The sequence below is a fragment of the Calidris pugnax genome, unplaced genomic scaffold, assembly GCF_001431845.1.
Source record: "Calidris pugnax isolate Ruff unplaced genomic scaffold, ASM143184v1 scaffold70, whole genome shotgun sequence".
Classification (NCBI taxonomy): Eukaryota; Metazoa; Chordata; class Aves; order Charadriiformes; family Scolopacidae; genus Calidris; species Calidris pugnax.
In genome coordinates, this window is record NW_015090862.1 from 13,338,299 (window position 1) to 13,358,458 (window position 20,160).

General features: G+C 41.6%; 1 protein-coding gene across 1 annotated transcript in view; it reads right to left on the bottom strand.

Moving 5' to 3' along the window:
* The window catches only part of AGBL1 (ATP/GTP binding protein-like 1), a 309,960-nt gene that overhangs the window by 165,776 nt on the left and 124,024 nt on the right, over positions 1–20,160 (bottom strand). The window contains exon 18 of the mRNA XM_014944285.1: positions 11,048–11,228. Coding sequence (XP_014799771.1) covers positions 11,048–11,228 — 181 coding nt within the window. The remainder of the gene's footprint in view (positions 1–11,047; positions 11,229–20,160) is intronic.

The window sequence follows — 20,160 nt, forward strand, 5'->3', positions numbered from 1 at the left end:
AAATTACTGACTTTAAACATGTAGCTCTTTTCCACTTGGAAACTTGCGTATGCACAAGACCAGACAGCATATTCCCCAAACATGAAGTTATTCCAAAGGAAACTCTCTTTAAGTAACATGCATGTTCTGGAGGGGGAAACCTAACCATTCTACCACTGCCTTCACTCTTGGGATTTCCACGTTCAACCTTTATGTGTGTTTCTAGTGAGACACTAGATAGATAAACCAGCAGCAGTTTTGGCTTTCCCATATAGAGGATTCAACTCACAAAGTGTCAGCTGCCTTTCCAGAGATCTCAGACTAACCCTAAAGATGTTATTTTTGTAACCTAAAAATATCCAAGTAAAATGTAGCTTAGTATTAATCTCCCAAAGCTCCTTCTACTTCACTCTCAGACCTTGTGTTACTGCTCTGGTGTTACAGGTATAATCCAGATCTGCTTTTCCTAACATTATATCCACCTAAGAACAGAATTCACTGCAGTATTAGAGATTTCTATGATATAGACCAAAATCTGCTATAGACTTGGATGAGACCACCAATTTTTTATATGTCACTGGAGCAAGGATTTAAAACCACCGTAGTGCTCTGTACAAGTGACTGATTAGTGCAATAAACTACATTGCTATGTAAGCCTCTTCCCCTGCTTCTTCTCATTTCTAAATGGTATTAAAATAGTTTACGAGTGTTCAGCTGCTCTGCACTTTACATCCTCTCATGTGCCATAACCATTATGGGGAAGACAAAAATCATCACTTTTTTAATCTTTGCCTTTTGTTTTTATGTTAATGACCTTTTGTTAGCTAACAGACAATGAATACAGGAAACATTCCTCAAGAAATAAGTTTTCATTAGTGTTATTAATGTTACTGCTGGTAGAAAACACCACGGACCAGAGCTAGAACTGGGAACCAAATTTCTGCTTCAGGCAGTGTTCAGCGTAAGCAAGTGTCCCCTGGGAGATCTGGTACTTCCTTCTTCAAAAGCTGAGATTATCAACATTTTGGGGGAAAATGGGGGAACATAAGAGACAGAGAAAGAAACTATTACTAGAGATGCTGTTACTGGATGTACATTGCACTCACACCTTGTTATTGCCTTGTAACTTTACAGGAGGAGGACGACTCAGGAAGCTTTACACTTTCTGTCCCTTTCCTCACCACCCCCGACTCCCAGCAGTGCTGCCTGTTTGGTTGCAGAAGAGGTTTTGATTTCTCACTCTTTGTCATTTCAACATTTACTCAATTTTCTGATTTTCATTTTCTTGATGCTTCTGTGGGACATTCAGCTGGATTTCTAAATTTGGGTGGCAATTTACTGAAATCACTGGAGTAAGATTTGCCCACATAATTACCCCAATTGCATGTGCAATCATGTGAACCATGTGCGCAGGTGAACAATTCACCTTCAGCTGGTCCTCTGTAGGTGCATTTTTGCACAAACAATTTTGGAAACATAAGCTTTCAAATGAAGCTTATTTTTGTGGATAAGCCTCTTCATACCATTTCTACAAATACCGCTTTCAATTGCCAGTCCATTTCTCCAACCCAAGGCCATTAGTATCTCTGCTCCTATCACAGTACTTTGTCAGCTTTTATTGTTACATTTGGATAACAGATTCCAAGAGGGGAGAGTGAGAGAGAAATGCAGAAATAAATAAAAATGTTAAAAAACAAAGAACAGCATTAGAGAAAATACAGAGCTAATCCAAACCAGAATTTTTTAGAGCAAAATCATGGAAAAGCAGCTTTATACTTGCATAACTAAGCTTCAGATTTTTTTTTATTCATAGGCTTTAAAATAAGAACTTCTATGCATATTTCACAAAAAAATGATGTGTTTTAATACTTAAAAGGGACTGAATGGTCATATAAAATATGAAATGTCACTTGAAACTCCAGGGATGTCCAGTTTCAGGGCAAAAGAAATACTGCCTGATTTATTACACAGTGTAATATAAGAAGGTATATTACAAGAGACAATAACCTTCATTCCCAGGCAATTTCAGCTTTCCAGGTAGTGTGGATATTGCAGTAAAGTATTGGACATTCTTCACTGCATCTATAAAAGTGAAGTTTTTACAATTTCATTTTGTGGACTTCTCTTTTCCCATCCTATGAATAACAATCCCAGCTCTGAATCTGTAGCTTCCAATAGGCGTTAACTCGGATAAGCAGACCTGATCTTGAGATGGGTGACCAAAACAGCCCCTTTACTCATGACATTAGCTCACCTCCAAAATATTTGATTTTTATATCAGTATTTGATGCCTACCACAATGAAGTTAGAAGCAAAATCCAAGTTCAGCAGTAAATATACTATTTCTTAATGTAGGTTTACTTATGTGGCCAGGTTTGCAGGTACCTCCAGCAGATTCCAAGGTGGTCTAAAGAGATTTCTAATACAACTCTTTGATTCTTGCATTGATAATACCAAGGTATCCTTTACAACACTTTATCAGGTTGTTGTAGATATCATTGCAGCAAGATGCTTTCCCCATCCCAGGATGTAATTCTGAAGGAGAGCTGTAACTACAAATCTCACACTCCATGAAGTGCATCATTGTGGCCAGGGCTGATGAGATGGACCAGGTTGCACAAGAGCCAACAGCCCAGCATCCTTTCCATTCCCACCAATCCTAATGTACAGGCTGTGCCACTAATGCATCAGCTCCTAACAAGGGACCAGCTGCTCCTTGCCTGTCTCTATACAGAGCCAAGCACAGGCACAATTGTTATGGGAATAATATACCACAAAGGGGACTCAAATAAGCATAATAACAAACAAAAGGGATAATGATACACAATCAAGCTAACAAGAATAATAATATAATTCAATCATCTCATTAACTTTACTAAAAGCTAGCTTTGTACACCAGTCTCCTGGCTCCTGGAAATGTCTTCAAAGAAGTGCACACATCTGATTATGAACTCCCATCGTCAGTCAGGAAAATAGACATGAATGCAGAACAAAATTATTCCTTTCTGAGCCTGTGGAACATCATGTTCATATCTAATATTCATGCTAATTTGAAAATATAAGGTAGTAGCTATCTAAAATTAAATAATTTCCAAGGCTAAAAGCTTAAGTGTTTAGTAGTCCAAGACAGTAATATCACTGAGCCCACATCAAGTGATTTTTGTAGTGAAATTCCCAGGCAACCTCACATCACCAGCATAAATTTGGTATGAAAGAGCCAAGGGAGGTGCACGCAACTCATGGGGTACATTTACTGTTTCAGAGCTTTTACAGAGACTGCACATGCTTTTGCAATTGGCAATTGGAAGACTAATGAAACAAGGGACAATGCATTAAATCCATCCAGTTCTTAATACGACCATTAACCAATTAGTTTTCATGACCATTTAGAAGACTGACGGTTCTGTAATATCCATTCTACTGGCAAGCAACAATATGGTACTTTCATAAGAAACCTGCAAGCAGGATAACGAGGTCCCAGACTTTAGACAAACCCTACACCCTGTCCCTACCAGACTTTCTACTGCTAGATCCTTTTTGTCCTCTAGCAAGACATGCAGACAGTTATGCAGTTGTCTAGGCAATTTGTTAAAAACTAGCAGTTTCGTTGGTCTGTTACTAGGCTGGATAGTGGGACAAGCAGTTATAATGCAATAGATTGAGTGTACTCTCCTGCTTAAACTCCTGGAAGCACATGGGATATGCTGGAAGATAAAAGGAATGGCAGCAAAGCACCTAAAACCTCAGCTATTCATCTTCCAGGAGAAAAAAAGCACCAAACAATAAAGCCATCCACTGACACAAGGCTGGTGCTGAGTCCCATAGACAATGTTAGCAGACAGGCTCCTGTTTTAGAGACTCAGCCACACAATAAATTAGGTGAGGGTGTTGGAACAACAGCTGGCTGCTAATTAGTCACAGCCGCCCTCAGCAGGGTATCAACAAAGTGGCAGAGAACATCTCAAGTAAATTAAATTTTAAAAAATCCTACTGCAATCACTCCCCCGACAGACCCTTCCTTCATCTCCCCTCTAGGCTTTTTATTTATTGTAATTACTTTAGTAATAAGATTTGTTTCCTTGTTATTATATATATTACCATGCAGAGCAACAACAACAACAACAAAAAATAATAGCTGGGAAGAGTTATGTAGCTTATTTATCTCCTTGGCTGTTATTGGGCCACTGGGTGGAGAGAGAGATGAGGAGGTGGGGGCTTGGGAAAAGCAGTAAATAGAAGAGAAAGCATATTCCTCAGAAGCGGAGACGTATGGAGGCATATTTACGAAGGAGGAAACACTGACAATGAGTGAACAGAGCTAATAACTCAGGGGGCCCAGCAGCTCCAGCTGATAAAGGAAGGAATAAACAATATTGCATCGGAAGCACTGTCAGAAGGGAGAGTCCTGGGGCGCAGCCGTCTGCAGAAGGATGCTCACCGCAGAAGGAAAGCTAAGGATGGGCTGTCACATCAACACAGGGCAAAGAGCCTTGGTGAAGCCTGAGGCATCTCCCACAGCACAGAGAGGTATTCTGAGAAGCCCACCATGCAAGGCCAGACCCCACTTCTGGCTCCACCAAGGAAATACTTGCAGAGATGAGGTGAGGAATACTACAGCCCACATTTTATCTTATGTTGTGCATGCACAAACCACAGTTGCTACCCTAAGCTCCCAAATCCATGAATCTTTGCTAAGGTGGGTCTTATAAGGTTGACAAAAGCAACAAGGCTACTTGGCTTGAAGAGGTTGAGGTGGTCTCCACTGATTTCAAACAAGCCTCATTTCAGTAAAAAAAAAATAATGAGAGTGGCAGACAGGCACCCAAAGCCTTCAGGTTGGCCTGCTGAGGAGAATACCAAGCTACCCAACAAGAAGTGCTCGTTCACCATTTCTACTTCTCCACCAGAGTAGGATCACCACCCTCATAGTGGAGGGCAACTTCAGCAACATCTGAGGCAACAGAGCAGCAAATAGCTGAGAAACTTTCCCCGGAGTCGATGCTAAGCCTACAGTTCATATACACTTCCCAGAGCTACACACCAAGCCAGTGAATTAAACTCCTCTTCAAACCTCTGACCACAGAGAAGCAATTCAGAAAAGGAGGGATCTCTGCAGTCGTACAGCTTTCTGTGACATCATCTCAAGATTTAATCCTTGTGGATGCGGTTCTGGATCATAAACTGACTCCTTTGACTGGCCATTCAGTTTTTTGGGTTTTTTTTCCTCGTCTCTTATTGCCTGGAGAACACAATGTCTCAATGCAGGAGAGCTAACGTTAATATAGGAGAGAAAAGAAACCATATATCCAAATAGTGTGGTTTGGGTATAGAGACAAATGTGCTTCTGATCCTTGTCTTAAGATTAGTGTCCTTCAAAAAACAAAGGACCAGATTCCAAAGAATAAGTGGAAGTACACTCATTTTCCCCTTTGTAAATGCTGAGATTATGCAGAGGAAACCTGTTCTAGAAGGAATCTTAGTGGACATTTTTATCTGAATTTCAGTAATTGTCAAAGAGGCAAAGCTTTTTTCTGCTGGATGTGAAGAGGTAATGAACAAAGCCTCTTAAGAAAAAAGGATTGAATAAACAACCTAAATAAAGTGGGAACGAATATCAACGGAGAGACAAGAAACCCAGCACCTCACCTGCCTCACCTTTGAGCAGCAGAAAAGCTCACTCAGCCTGTGTTGTGGGAGGGCAGGTGCAGGAGGGAAAAGGGCGTTTTTAAACCAGATAAAGAATAGTCCATGGCTACAATCCAAAATGCAAATCAGGATTTCCTCTTCCTAACTGCTACTATGGTTACCCCATGGCTTTGAAAAAATCATGTTGCTTCCAAAAAAATCATCCCTTTACAAAAAAAAAAAAAAAAAAAAAACCCCACCAGCTCCCATCTCCCCTGATATAAAAAACAATGGATCAAATATTTTTTCCCCAGAACTGTCAAAGGATATTTTTTACTTAAAAAAAAAAAAAAAGCCCATATTTACCAAAAAAAAAAAAACCCATTAAAAAAAAAAAAAAAAAAAAAAAAGCCCCACCAGCTCCCATCTCCACTGATTGGTTCAATTCATTTATAAAATGCATCAAGTTCTTTTCATTGAAAAGCTTCTTTGATTCAATAGGAAGGAGGAGAGAGGGAGAAAAGGGCAGACGGAAGAGAAGAAAGAGGAAACATTAAAAAGAGTAAAGAAAGAGGAAAAAAGTAGCAACATAGGAGTGAGACATGAACTCAACAGAGAACTGAGATATTGGCCAGTTAAGGATATGTCAGTGGGAAGAGAACTTCTGAATACACAAAACACGCAGACATGCCGTGAGCAGTCTGCATGTGAAATATTTTTTAATGACAAAATCACTTCCCCAGGAGCTTCTACTTCTTTCTTGATCAATGATCTTGCAAGGCCGATCATTTTTAATTTAACACTTCTGGGAACTGGGGGGGTTGGGGGGGGAGTCCTCATCAAACAGGCACAGTTGGCAAGCATCAAGTCTTAGCATTTGGCATCATTTATTACTGCTGTTTATGGTGATATAAATTAGGTTATACTGATATAATTAGTAACCCTAAATTTAGGTGTAATAAATAGCAATATTTATCTAGAACTGCAGTGTCTGGAGAAGTCCAGCCAAACCCACAAAATGTTGACTACCGTGTTGTGACGGTGCCCACGCATGGGAGCGCCAGGCAAGTGTGTGGCTGGCACTCAGGTTTGAGCAGATGCTGGGGACAGCTGTGACAGTAGGCTGCTGACGGGAGGACGCACAGCAGCTACACACCGGAGCCAGCGTGTGAGCACATGACCAGTTCATATGCAACTGCACAGGCAACCCTGAGCACACACACAACTCGACGCTCAAATGCGTGATAATGAGTTTATGTGGAACAGTAAGCAGTGTTGTGTTACCTTATAAAGCCCTCTTTTTGTGCTGCCGTAATTAAGGTTCCCCTACAGAACTGCTTTCAGCATTTTACAGAACTGTAACTATAACAGATCTAATTTCAGGGTACAAAGATTTCACTTGAACAGGGGAATTTTTTTTTTTTTAAAGCAATCCAAAAAGTTTCACTAAAGGCTACTCTGCACAAGTCCTGATAAATATAGATTTTTCTGAGAACAACGTTTTCAACATTTGACCAGTTAAAAACAAGCTTGATAGCTAAAACAGTAGTAAATCTAGATTGAAGAAAAAATGTTCCCAACATGCATACTTCAGTCTTCATTTCAAATGTCTCAAAGTATGTCTTTATGGCATTCTTTAAGGAAGACAACTTGACCAAAAGGAGGGACAATGATCAAGGTCTCATAGTCCCTCAGTAGCAAAACCAGGAAAAAAGCACAGGTCTCTTGCTCATTCACTGCTTTTTATATCACTTTCCTAATGAAAGCAGTACTCTTCATGGATTCCCCAACACTCAATAGAGATTAATTTCTTTTAAAGCTTTCCTATTTCACTATGACTTAGTTTAAAAAGAGGATAGAGGTACGGATGAAGGTAGTGAGCCATGAGACCAAACAACACTTACTACTTTGAGTTGTCACAGAGCAACTTGAAAGTCAGGCTGCTGGGACACCTTCTGTGAGGTAGTTTAATATGTCTATGGCTTCAGACTGACTTATACTATTGGTGTTGAAGATTAAGACTATTTTATTTTCCTTGTAATTTATATTAAAATAAACAAAATTGAAACATACGAATAACCATATCAGGTCAGAAAACAGGTCTACATGAGGCAGCATCCCATTGCTATCAGTGGGCAAAAGCCAGCATCTGGTAGAAAGTGCAAGATCAACTTTATGAAAAGCAATGTCTTATTTAATTTAAAAATATATAACCATTATCAGATCAGCTGAATATTAGTTGACAAACGCTACACCTGACTACTGTTCAGGATGGAGCAAAACACTCAGCCACATGCAGCAACACAGTTGTTCACCAATTCTCTCCGGGTTGAACAGTCAAATTAGCTGCAGTATTTGGGAGTGATCTATATTTTTTATGTGATGACAACCCTACTTGTACATGCACGCTTGCATTACCGTGACCTTCATTTAGCACCAGTGACAGAGCTGCGAGTCTCTCCATCGCTGACAGACAGGAGCAGATTCTCAGAGCACCAGCTGAAGGGAAAGGGTGAAGAGCTGCTCCCCAGCTCAGCCACACACAGCCAGAACATAATCACATTGCTGTGGTCCTGTCTGTGTAAGAGGAACGTTCTCCACGTGTAACTTTCAGATCATATTAACCAAAGCAAATACCAAGGCCCTGATCATCTCATTGCTACAGAAGGCACCCAGAGCACAGTGGTGCGATGCCCTGTTGGGATGAGGACTCTTCCCCTGAGCTGCACCAGCAGTGGGGAGCCAGCTGGGGAAGGGGCACAGCTGGGCTGCTGGAAGAAATCCTTTGTAACCAGGCACTGGCACTTGTCTCTGGGACAGGCAGGGGAGCAGTATGGTCACCCCACAACACAGGACTGGGGAGGAGGGAGTAAGGAGATTCAAACAACTGCCAACAGAAAAGAATCCAACTCTTTCTTAAATAAAGATACTGAGATACCAAGACAAAAGCAACAGAGGCACTGAAGCCGAAGACATCCTTGTTGTGATTGCTGGTTACCACATGTGATTTCCAGTGTCCAGCACAGAGCCAAGATACTTTCTGGCCTGGATAGTGGATGTGATACATTCAGTATGTCCATTCCTCACAGGGGGAAGGTGTGAGAGCACAGGAACTTGTACAAAACTAGAAAAGAACAGCAGGCGGGGATGTTGGCAGAGGGAGAGCCAGACACTCGAGCAGAATATACTCCAGCAGGTTGAGGTATACCTGGTGGGACTTCAACAAAAGGGATTGTGAATCCCAGGGCAAACAAGTTGCTTCGTGAAACGGGTTGTGAAATGGGTTTCAGAGATTTAAAAACTATTTAGCAAGTATCTTCTTACAAGTACTATGGTCCATGACGCGCTATAGACCAGCTTCCACAGAAAACAATTTCCCTCTTAACAAAGATAATAGAATTTACTGGAGCTTTTAAACCTGGAAAAGGTGGAACATTAAGTAGCCAAATAAATCTGCATGTGCACATATAGACATTAAGGGCCTGAAAGATATTTGCCTTTTCCAATACACACGGTTATCTCCAGCAGAGCACCAGTAAACCTGAGGTCCAGAACAGAAGCATTTCTTTTAGTGTAGGAGGACCTAAGACTACTAAAAAACAGCGGAAGAAACAAGAATAATATCGGGGCCACGAGAGGCTTCATGGGATAAAAGCATTGAAATTAAAGCATAAAGGAATGCTTCTTTCCCTTCCCCAGGCCTCATGATCAGGAACAGAGCTACAGCTAAGACCCTATTCCTCTGCTTCTATCCCACATGCCAGGCTTACCAAACTTTTTTGTTCATCATCAGGTTTGACTAGAGTTTAAGCTCATCTGCACCAGCGAAGGCAAAACACATTCTTGTGTGACATGAGCCCAGGCAGTACATTTCACCCAGGTGTCACCAAGAGCCACGTCCTCTCTCCTGAGGGTCCTTTCTCTGCTACACTCACTCCTGGCAGCTGGAGAAAAAAAGGTCAGACATTCCCTCCAGTCTTCCATCTGCTGGAAGCCTTAATTAAGGGCAGTGAAAGGAAAAAGAGAAAGGGGGGAAAAAAAGTCACAACCTTTCTTTTTTGCTTCTGCTGTCTGGAAGGATCAAGGAGGCATTTTGTGCCAGCAGAGGCTTCAAATACTCTGGGTCAGTGTTCAGCTACTCTGCAGAGTGCTGCTCCCAGACCACCGATACGCTCAAGTCCTGGGGAGCGCAGCAGCATAACAGCTGTCACTGTTCATAGTCACAGACCAGAGACTACCAGAGAAGCCCAGGCTGCTGCTCTCTGCTTAACCCCTCACCCAAAACCAACAGGAATTAGTTTAGAGACAGACAGACTCAATTCTGTTGTCGCTCAGAATTCTCCTTCTGTTTCTGCAGCACTGGATCTGCACAGCCTGACCCAAAAGCAGATGGGAAAACACAGCTTAAGAAAAGTTGTTCCTCTACACTTCACTATGGTTTCAGTGCTTGTCTAAGCTGATCTTTCAGCTTCGAGATTTGTTGTGTGTTCCACTGCTACAAGCTGAGGGGACACAGTTGTGACCAAAACCTGCAAGACCTTATCACCAGGTCAAAACAGACAATTCCTCAGTGACTGGTGGGATGTGATCATCGTCATGTCCTGCCCCTGCATCAGAGACAGGACTGAGAGTTACTGGCTTACAGACACTCCACAAACACCCAATGAAGAGAACAAACTCCACTCTCCGCAGAGACACTGGAGACTTTTTTCCAAAGAGGTGCAAGCCTACCTTAGCTTAGTGCATTCTTCTTCAAAGGGAATTCCTCTTTCACTGGCAGCACAGCAATATCTATTTCATGTTAACATACTAGGAGCAGAGTTGTACTTTTTCCACTCGTGTACATGGAGAGGGAAGGGAAGTTAGTGTGAGTGGGCAGGGATGGCGTAAAGGCAAAAAATACAAAAAGGAATCAGTATTTTCCTAGCTCAGATTCAGTATCTCTTAGGAAACGTGGGAGGGAAGATTGAAAAGAAGGTGGGAAAAGGAGGGAACTTCACTATATGGAAACATTTCCATGAAAATTTAATAGATCCTTACTCATCTTCCCCCCACCAGGCTATACAAAGCATTAATTAAAGCCAGTTATTCCCAAGCATATCTGTCTTGCAAGTGAAGTCTGCCCTGCTGCTTTAGCAGAATAGACAACTCTCCATTTATCAAAAAAGATCCTGTTTTTCTGGCACCGCTAATAGTCCATCCTGACAATTGAGAGATGTTATGGCCACATACACTACAGAATCACGTATATCTGACAAATGCAAGACAGCACACCGTGTCATCTCTCAGATTCACATTTTCCATATGGGATTGATAACAGGAGGAATAAAACAAGAGGCAAAGGGAATTCTTCTGACCCAAAACATTGCAGACGAGACCTGCTATGTGCACAGGGGTAAAGCCTGCAGACAAACCCCCAGAATAAGCACATATCACAACTCACCTGCCATTGATGACTCCATCAGGATTGAGCATGGGGACAATCTTGAAAATGAAACATTTCCGCAGGAGATCAGCGATGGGATCACTGCTCACAAGGAACTCCAGGGTCCCCTTCATTACCCAACTGGCATTGCTTTCACCAGGGTGAACACGGGCCATTAGAAACACATAAGGACGATCGTCTGTAAAACAAAGCAAACAAAAAAAAAAAAAAAAAGAGAGAGGACTTCTCTTTGGATAATATCTTTACAAGTGGGTTTTATTCCTTTTTAATTGAGATAACATGACATATCTTATGGAAAATACATCCCTAAATAATCTAGACATTTCCTGAATGTGCTATTTGCCAATTAGTGCCACGTTTGTCCCTCAGAACCAGCTAGTTTCATCCCTATTCTTTTGTTTGTTTATTCTATGACACTTTGCAGACATTTACATGTACTATTAGAGGGCATTTTGCATGTGCCAATTAATGTCTCTCAAAATGGCACCACATACTTTCTGGCAATTCTTGAAAGTTGGACTCTATCAAATTTCACTAAGGTTTAAAATGCAGCTAGAAATAAATTTAGTTGTCTGAGATCCTGCTCCACTTTTAGTACTTCACCATTAACAGATGAGAACTTTCCAAATCTCTAAACAGATCTGTTTACCCTTAAGGGCTTGAAGGACATGGAAGCTGTCTGATCTCCAACAGTAACCCATGTAGGGTCAAAACCATAACTAATCAAGTTAAAGTGATATAATTCAAGAAAATACATGAATATGCTAACTAGATAGACTGCAGAGGTAGAATACTCAAATTAACCATCCTTTCATGTCCACCCAACAAAAGATAGAAATAATAATGCACATAGCTAGGCAGCTGGTTACTTTTGGTGGAAAAACAGTTTTCAGTTTTATATAATATAGACACACACTCAGATTTACAAAGCTGTTTTTCAGAAGTCACAACTAGAAGAGTTCAGCTGTTTCTAGCAATACATTTGGCATGGGAGACAAGCTGACGGAATTTGGAATAGGGGAGAGGGTTTAGTGGGTCGCTTTTAAAAAAAAATAATCAGTCTTACTAAACAGTTCATTGATAGGATCTCCACTGAACCTGTTTCAAAGTAGACTTGCAATTTGACAGTGAAAGTTTCCTCGTTATCAGATATGTTATTTGCTGTTCCTGTGAAAAAGCACCCCCATTTCATCTAGTTATAAGTCTCCAAAAACTCTCAGTGTACATATGCTTAGAAAAGACCAAGTTTGACAGCAGATTCTTTGAAGATCCCATCTGTGCTAAGCATATTCCCTGCATGGGCCAAGGAAACAGGAGAAGACAGGAGGAGACACCTGCCAGGCACCGAAAATAAAAGGAAAGGACAAAGCAATTATCTGTCTTAAAATGATCCTTTTGTGAGCATTCACAATCTCGGGGGTTGGCACAAGTCAACTTGACAGATTTACTTTAGTGGAAACCATTATCTGTCAGGGCATCACAACGATGCCAGGATAGGTTTGTCCCGCTCTATCAGAAAACGTCAGAACTCAGGCTCTGTTCCCTTGTGTGAATTGAGGGACCCCAACTGACAAGCTTGGGAGTGGTAACAGGACAGAAAACAAAACCAAAGGCATCAGCTCAGTGCCCTTGTAAACAAATGCTGAATTAGCAAGTTATACGCTTTTGTCCTTAGCTCACAAAGCTGTCCTTCGGTTTCCACATGCTTTACAAATCATTAATCAATTAACGCGAAACAGGGAGGTAGAGTGGCATGCTGAAAAATATAGATGTTATTAAAAAGCTGTTTAGCAATTTGTCCAACAAAGCAAAGGCTGTGTCAGAGCTGAGAATACAAGTGAAATTTCTCGTTTCACAGTCAAACGAGGAATAAGCACTAATTTTTCTCCTTAACTGTACCTTCTGCACAGTTCTGCTCGATACATAAATTACAGTACAATTTGTTACACCTTTCAGGGATGCACTCAGACTTGGAAACAATCCCCCCTCCACATCTCCCCACTTCCATGCCTTCCTCTTAAGCAGTTGGTGGGAGCTAGAAGAGTCAACTGCACTCAGTTCAAAGAGCTCATACAAAGCAATCATAGTCTGGTCCAGTAAAGCAACTGGAACTCTGTTTCTCAATAACCGTATATTAGTCTTCTATCATTCTTACACCTTACCTTACTGTGAGATTAGTATATTTTGAGCAATGTGTATACATAAGTCCCTAGGGCACTTAGGGACTGTGAAAGATTCCTTTAGCTCCTGCAGAACTACTAGTCATTCCAATTTTTTTCCCCCCATAATTAGAGCACACGATGTCTATTCTGCTCCAGTTAGTTGTGCATTACAGTCTACCTTAGTAATGCTTTAAAATAGCAACAAGCAAAAACTAGCTTTCATGAAGACATCACATGCATTTTGCCATTTCCAAACATTTTCCTCTTTCTCCCATCACTGTGATTTAGTGCTGTTTTTGCAGGCTCATTGCTGAGCTAAACTTATGGGACTGTGCTGTTTGTTGTAGCTGAGAACGAGGCTCTTGAGGACTCCTAATGGACAACAGCTGTAAATAGCACAAAGCAAAATAAAACACGTTTTCTTTTGCAATTGATGAACACAGCTTTAACACTTATCTCTTCTGTATATTGGAAGACAGCACAGCATCTTAATTTAGATGTTCTTTCCTCAGTCAAAATAAGGCAGGGAGGGAGAGGGGGGAAAAACTCTAAGCAAGGGCTTTCTCGTCTCAGAAACTGTATTTCTGCTAATTGCAAATAGCATGCAGTTCTTCCTCTCAATGCTGATCAAAGTCAAGCTTGTCTTAGATTCAATGTCAGAAAAGCTTCTGGAGTTTCCAGATCTTAAAACCCAGGAAATGGGGAGAAAGAGGCCAGACAGAAATACATTGTTTCCCCGTGGGTGACAGTAGAGGAACCCACCTCCTGTAGGTCCCACCAAGGAAACTTCTCTATTCTAGTTAAAGCTTCCTTTAAAATCTCCCCTCCTGACAAGCACATCCGCAGGTCTGACATCCCATCCACCAGAGAGTCATAACCAAGGTGTGTACCAGCCAGGAAACCGCAGGGCTCGTTAACTGCCTCTTTCCTTCACGGAAGCCATCACAGCCAAATCCCGTATCCAAACCCTGCGCTCCCCCAGCCTGCACCCAGCGTGAAGGCTAACGAAGCAGCAAATAGAGCAAAGAGCTGACAACACGCTCATAAAACATGCTACCCTTGAAACACCTGGGAAACAAAGATTTAACTCTGTGGCAGGCAGGAGTCACTCAATCCTGTGCTTTACAGCATACCCAGTTCCTTTTCTGCCTTGAAATTATCATGATAACTGCAATAAACACTCGAGCTCATGACAGCAGCAGCACTGGCCAGCCCTACTCGGCACTCCAACTGAGATGCACCAGCCAAGGTTCCTGCATGTCAGGTCAGCTGCTTCCCTTCATTCCTAACTTCCAACATCCCCATGATGTCCCCAGTCCTGATAAGACCACCAGGGCACTACCCAGCATCGCTTACTGGTTTACACTGGTGCCCAGCTGCCCTTCCTCTGTGGTATTTCAGATCACCTTATGACTACCTCTTGTGCCCCACCAAATCTATCTTCAGGACACACCACCACAAGTTCTCTCAGATACCTCCTTCCACACCCAGAAACACGCTCAAGTCTTCAAAATCCTCAAGCCAACATTTTGGTAAAATCCTCCCCAAGTTGTGGGGAAGCTGCCAGAAAACTCAGGTTAGCCATTTATCTCTGCAAAGCCGACACAACACATAACCTTCTCTGGGAATGTAAATAATAAAAAGAGAAAGCAGAAGAACATTTTCATACTACATAAAGCCTTATCCAACAGATCATGTCTCGTTACACTGTGTTACATTTCGACATGCCCAGAATATAACGTGGCACGAGGTGAGAGATTAAAGCATCACCAATTCCTCTTGCAAAACTCTGAGCAAAAGCCCTTTGAGTAATGATTCTACCAACGTATCACCTACTTCCCATCTCTCCTTCTCTTCATTCATTTTGACTGTAGATATATGCATGAAAATAAGAGCTTTGTACTTCCAGAACTGCTAACTTGCTGCTTAATCTCCTGCATGTTATAAGAATCTTCCTCTAGTCATGTCATCACAAGGTTTGCCAAGAGGTGACTTTGATGTCACTAATCGTGACACCAGTTGGGGAAAGAGCAGCCTGAAAGAAACGAACAAAACCCCATTAACACAGCAGTGTCCCTCATCAAGAGGAGCGCAGAAAGGAAATGAAATGCAGTTCCAGATGCCCTGACCTGGGCTGATATTCTAAATTATTTCAAGCTGAGATTTGAGCCATGCCATTTGTAAAGGGACAGGGCATTGAAACAACACAGGGCTAAGATTTTTATAAGGAGTCAAAGGGAATTATATACACAGCATGTGAGAAATTCAACCTAGATCCAGGTCTTGACTGGAATTTTTCTGGCTATGCTTCTGCCTCTCTCTCTTCCCTTTGCCCCAAGCCCAGGAACATTAAAACACAAAATTATTTGTTTTTCTCCTATGCCTAAATACAGCATGATTTTATCATAAGCATTACACAAATCAAAGGGTCACATTTGCTCCAGCTCATATTAGACAAAAAAAAAAAAAAGCAAGCTAAACTCTCCTTTCCAACTCAATTAACTGTGGCCACTACAGGGTATTCTGTGAGTCAAATGATGGATAAACAGGAGCATCATCACGTAGCTTTTCCATGTGTGTCACAACTGCAGCCTGCCCTGGATACATCTGATATGCCCAAGGCTGCAGAGTTACACAAAGCCAGAGAGAAGACAGGATATGGTGTGATGTACAATGAATATATTAAAGTATGTTTGTAAAAAGCATCAAATACTGAGATCACAGGAAACATGAGACTGATCTTAGGCACAATCTGCATCAGACACTTTATTCCCCTCTTAAAACTTTTCCATTAGTTGTCAGTCTTTCAGTTGCCTTAAGATTGACTAATTCTTCCCTCCACATCTCCCCCCGCCCCAACATCTCTGTCTCCTTGCTGACCCTGCTTTTGGCTAAATACTCCAAAAGCAGACACATCTTAAGACAGAAGCAACATATAGTCTGGCAGGACCAGCTGTTGTTTTCCAGAATTATCAATAAGCTATTCCTTTCTTAAATAGGTCTATATTATATGTATTATTACTGTTACCTGTGGCAAAGAAGTGAACATTATAAATTGCCTCTTGCTGCCTGTTCTCTACCTTCATAGCTTAGTGGGGGAGTTTCAGGCTCCAAGTTGCTTGGCAACCTCCTTTTGTGCATGTGTTTTATGAATTCATTCACCTCTGAATCAGAGATGATCAAGGAGCTGAATATGGGTACGACTGCCCAGACTTGGTGCAGCTTGACATCCTACTACTGCTGGTTTTTAACTCTAGGAAATTGGTAAGCAAGTTGTCAAGTATTTCGGGGCAGACTCCAAAATCCCAAGTGCTGAAAGCAGCAGGGACCACTACCATTATTTAGCCTGACCTTTTAGCTTCGGTCATACAGAAGAAACCCATAAGAAATAATTCTTCCTCAAATTAAAGCGTACCTCTTGCAGAAGATTGGGGAACAACCGAATGTTATTTTCTGGACTTGCACCCATGGAAGACCCTTTGCAGATTGGTTCAGTTTATAACCAACATCCCCATCTTAAGTGTGTGCATCTGAATTAGCCTACCTAAAATTTCCAACCACTGCATTACAATCCATTTTTGGACGTGCCAACTCAACATGAAAACTGCAGAGGAGGTCATTAAGAATGATAAAAGGTTCAGAAGTCATAACTTACAAAGATAAATTGGAGAAAATGGGTTTTAAACTCAGAAAGGAAAGATGAACAGAGAGGGAAGAGATGACCTTTAAATTGCAAAAGGCTGCTATAAAAAGAGATAGCAATCAGTTGTTCTCACTGTCCACTGGGACTAGGTTGCATAAAAAGAAATGCAAGTTATTGTCTATCAGCTAAGCCTTTCTGTAGTGACTTGACTGCCTTCACTGGCGTGCACATATATTTATGCTACCTTCTACTATGTCCTTATTTATGAAGTTCTGCATCAAGCCACTCCAGTGCCCAAAACAGTGGCAGCACGAGGGCTACAGCCACTAGGTCATTCTAGCTACCCCTTTAGAAATTTGGTCTAAGATTCCCCTATAGTTCTCTGGAATTACCTCTGTGTTCTGAATGCTGCTGGAATCACTATTCCAGTCCACAGACATCTCCTTTGATCTCTTTGATACAAGGTGTCAGCTTAATACTTAATGTTAGCCACTTTAAAATATGTTAAACATTAGCCACTAATTAGTGACTAATCAAAAATATTTCATCATCGTGATATTTTGACATTGCTTGGGCTTCTTCCCACATACAGATAGAAATATTTATGGGAATTTCTGTCTTGCCTGCTCTGTTAGTGACGGTGCTATCACTTTAAGATTGTAGTAATATAATTACTGGGATTCCTTTCATTAGTAATTATCTTCCCAATCCACTCTATTATCCTTAAATCTAGTGGTTCTCAGCTTCTGAGTGTGCACTCTTTGAAAGGGGTGAGAAGCAAACGCTAAGATCAGCTCCAAGAGTCCTCCCAAGAGATTACCCAGCTGGATGATGTAGGGAGCTCCAGATCATCTGTCAACAGCAGGCAAGGATCTATCATCCCCTGCTTCTATAACATGCACATTACAGTCTTAATTTGCTCTATGGCAGCAGGCAATTTCAGATACTCAAGTATTTTGTACTGCCACGGCCTGACCATCAATCCATATGTTTTTCAGCCAGCATGTGAAAAATTAGATTACCTTGTAGAGATGCAATACCTCTGAGACATGGCAAGTAGAAAAAAGAAGTATCTTCAAGTTCGGTACCTTCTGGCTTATTTGTACGAAGATAACAATGGCCTGAGAGAGGAACTAGTCAGTGAATGCTCAGAAGAGTGGAAGACGTTGGACCAGATAGACATCAAAACAAACTATACAGTGTTCTCATTCGGTATGATTAGAGAAGTGGCAGCATCACCCTAAAGTGTCCCTTGCCTAAAAGAAGGTGCAGGCAGGAGGAAGTGCAGCAGAGACCTGCAGGATAACTGCTGCACAGGCAGAGTGCAGAGATCCATACAGCTCTGAAATCCATGGGCTCTTTTCCGAGAGAAGGATTTCATCTGAAATGAAATCAGGCAGGAGGAGCAGACTGAAAGCGCTTCCATTGTCATAAAAATATCTCCCTGGGTAATCCACAGTGATGGAAAAAGGAAACTCTGATAATTTATGTGACAGTTTAATGGGATTTTGGTGACACATGATACTTTAGAAAGAATTTGCCCAAATAGGACAGACAGGACTTTAATAAGGCTTCAGCTCCAAAACAGCAATATTTTCACCCCTTACTTTTACATTTCATTCTATATATCCACTACTCACTCACAGCCCATCTATCTCATTTGCAAGGCGCATTACAGCAGTGCAAGAGCAACAACTCTACACTTTCTAGTTACATCCCCAGCCAGAGAGACCTCCGAGTATCTGATCCCTAAAGGGATCAAGCTGACTTTGCACCTAAAGGGCAGAGCACTACTGAGCTGTGAATTCTGAGGCACGAGCTGCCCTCCGGCCATGTCCCCAGCTCTGCGGATGGCATTAATAACTTCTCTGCAGAAACGAAGGGCAGCAGATGGACAGTCTGCAGCAGAAATCGCTTGCAGAGGGCACACCCCCAGAGCACAACCCCGGAGAAAATGGCTTTCACACTGCGAGTGATGCCTCAAGCCATGCCTCCTGCTTATGAGGGACACGGCGTTTACCCCATTGTAACACCCTGTGCCCTTCACTGGCGTCGTTCTGAGAACAGGCACAGCAGCAAGAGGAATTGCTCAGAGTCCTAAACTAGGGTGAAGCCAGGGTTAATGCGATGAAACTTCGCAAAGGAACATTTAGGCTGAATATCAGGGAGTTATATTGAAGAGTCTCCCCTGTGGAGAGGTAGAAGTTAACATTAAAACCACATTGCCCAGAGCACAAGAAGCCATTCTGTACACAACGATCTCGCAGTAGCTGGGGACAGAAATAACCCAACAGGCATCTGTTTTCTTTACTGATTTTGATGGATTGAGTTCCGAAGTTCTTATTTTTCTGGAAAATCTCCTTCTGGGAATCTAGGCAGGAGAGGAATGGTAAAAAGCTGTGTGAAGATCTCAGTATTTTGTCCAGCCTTTCTGTGACCACAGCAGGTTAAGATCAACTTAGGACCTGCACTGGGGCACGTTAGCCCTAAAATGAGCATGGAAAATGGAGCACCGGTCAGTGTTTCTTTCACCACTTGGAATAATAACTTATTTTCCTGTTAAGTTTGGCTATCTGCTGTGTATTCCTTTTATGCAGTTCTGCTCTACAAAGGACAGATTCTGTAATAAAGAGCTTTTTGCCCATAAACTTTCTATACAGAACAGAGATTTAAAACCCACCTAATGCCACCTACAGCATAAAGAAATGTTTATTCTCAAACATGTGTTGTGCCTTTAAGAGGCACAGATCCATCTCTGCCTCTGACTTGAGGTCTTCCTTAGGGAATGACTTGTAAGAAATAAAATATATTAAAAGAAAGTGCAATCAGAGCCTCTCATTATCAAAGGATAAAATATCAATTTTTGTCAAGATAAAAAGCATCACAGATTGGCTCCAATGGGAAAAAAAAAAATCATTCTTGGTCTTCACTTGATTTGGTGTTTATCACTCCATTTCTCCAGAAATATCCTGGCAGGGAATTTTTCTTAAAAATATTATCCCGTATTTCTCCTGCTGTGAGCAAGCTATGAGACTTTTTAACTTGTGTGTTTTGCTTCATATGAAAAATTCAGAGAGGAAAGGGAAAGAAAACAGACAAGTCTACAAAAGGTACCTTCTAACACTTCACTATGTTAACAACTTCACAGAAAAGGACCTACAGGTTCACCTCATTTGTGGCATCACTAAATTGACTGTTTCATCACTGCTGCCCAAGTCTATCCTAAATTTTAGAGCTGCATTGCTCAGAGCTGATCCCAAAGGAAATTCTGGCTTTCCCCAGACAGAGATTGATAAGGTAAAATT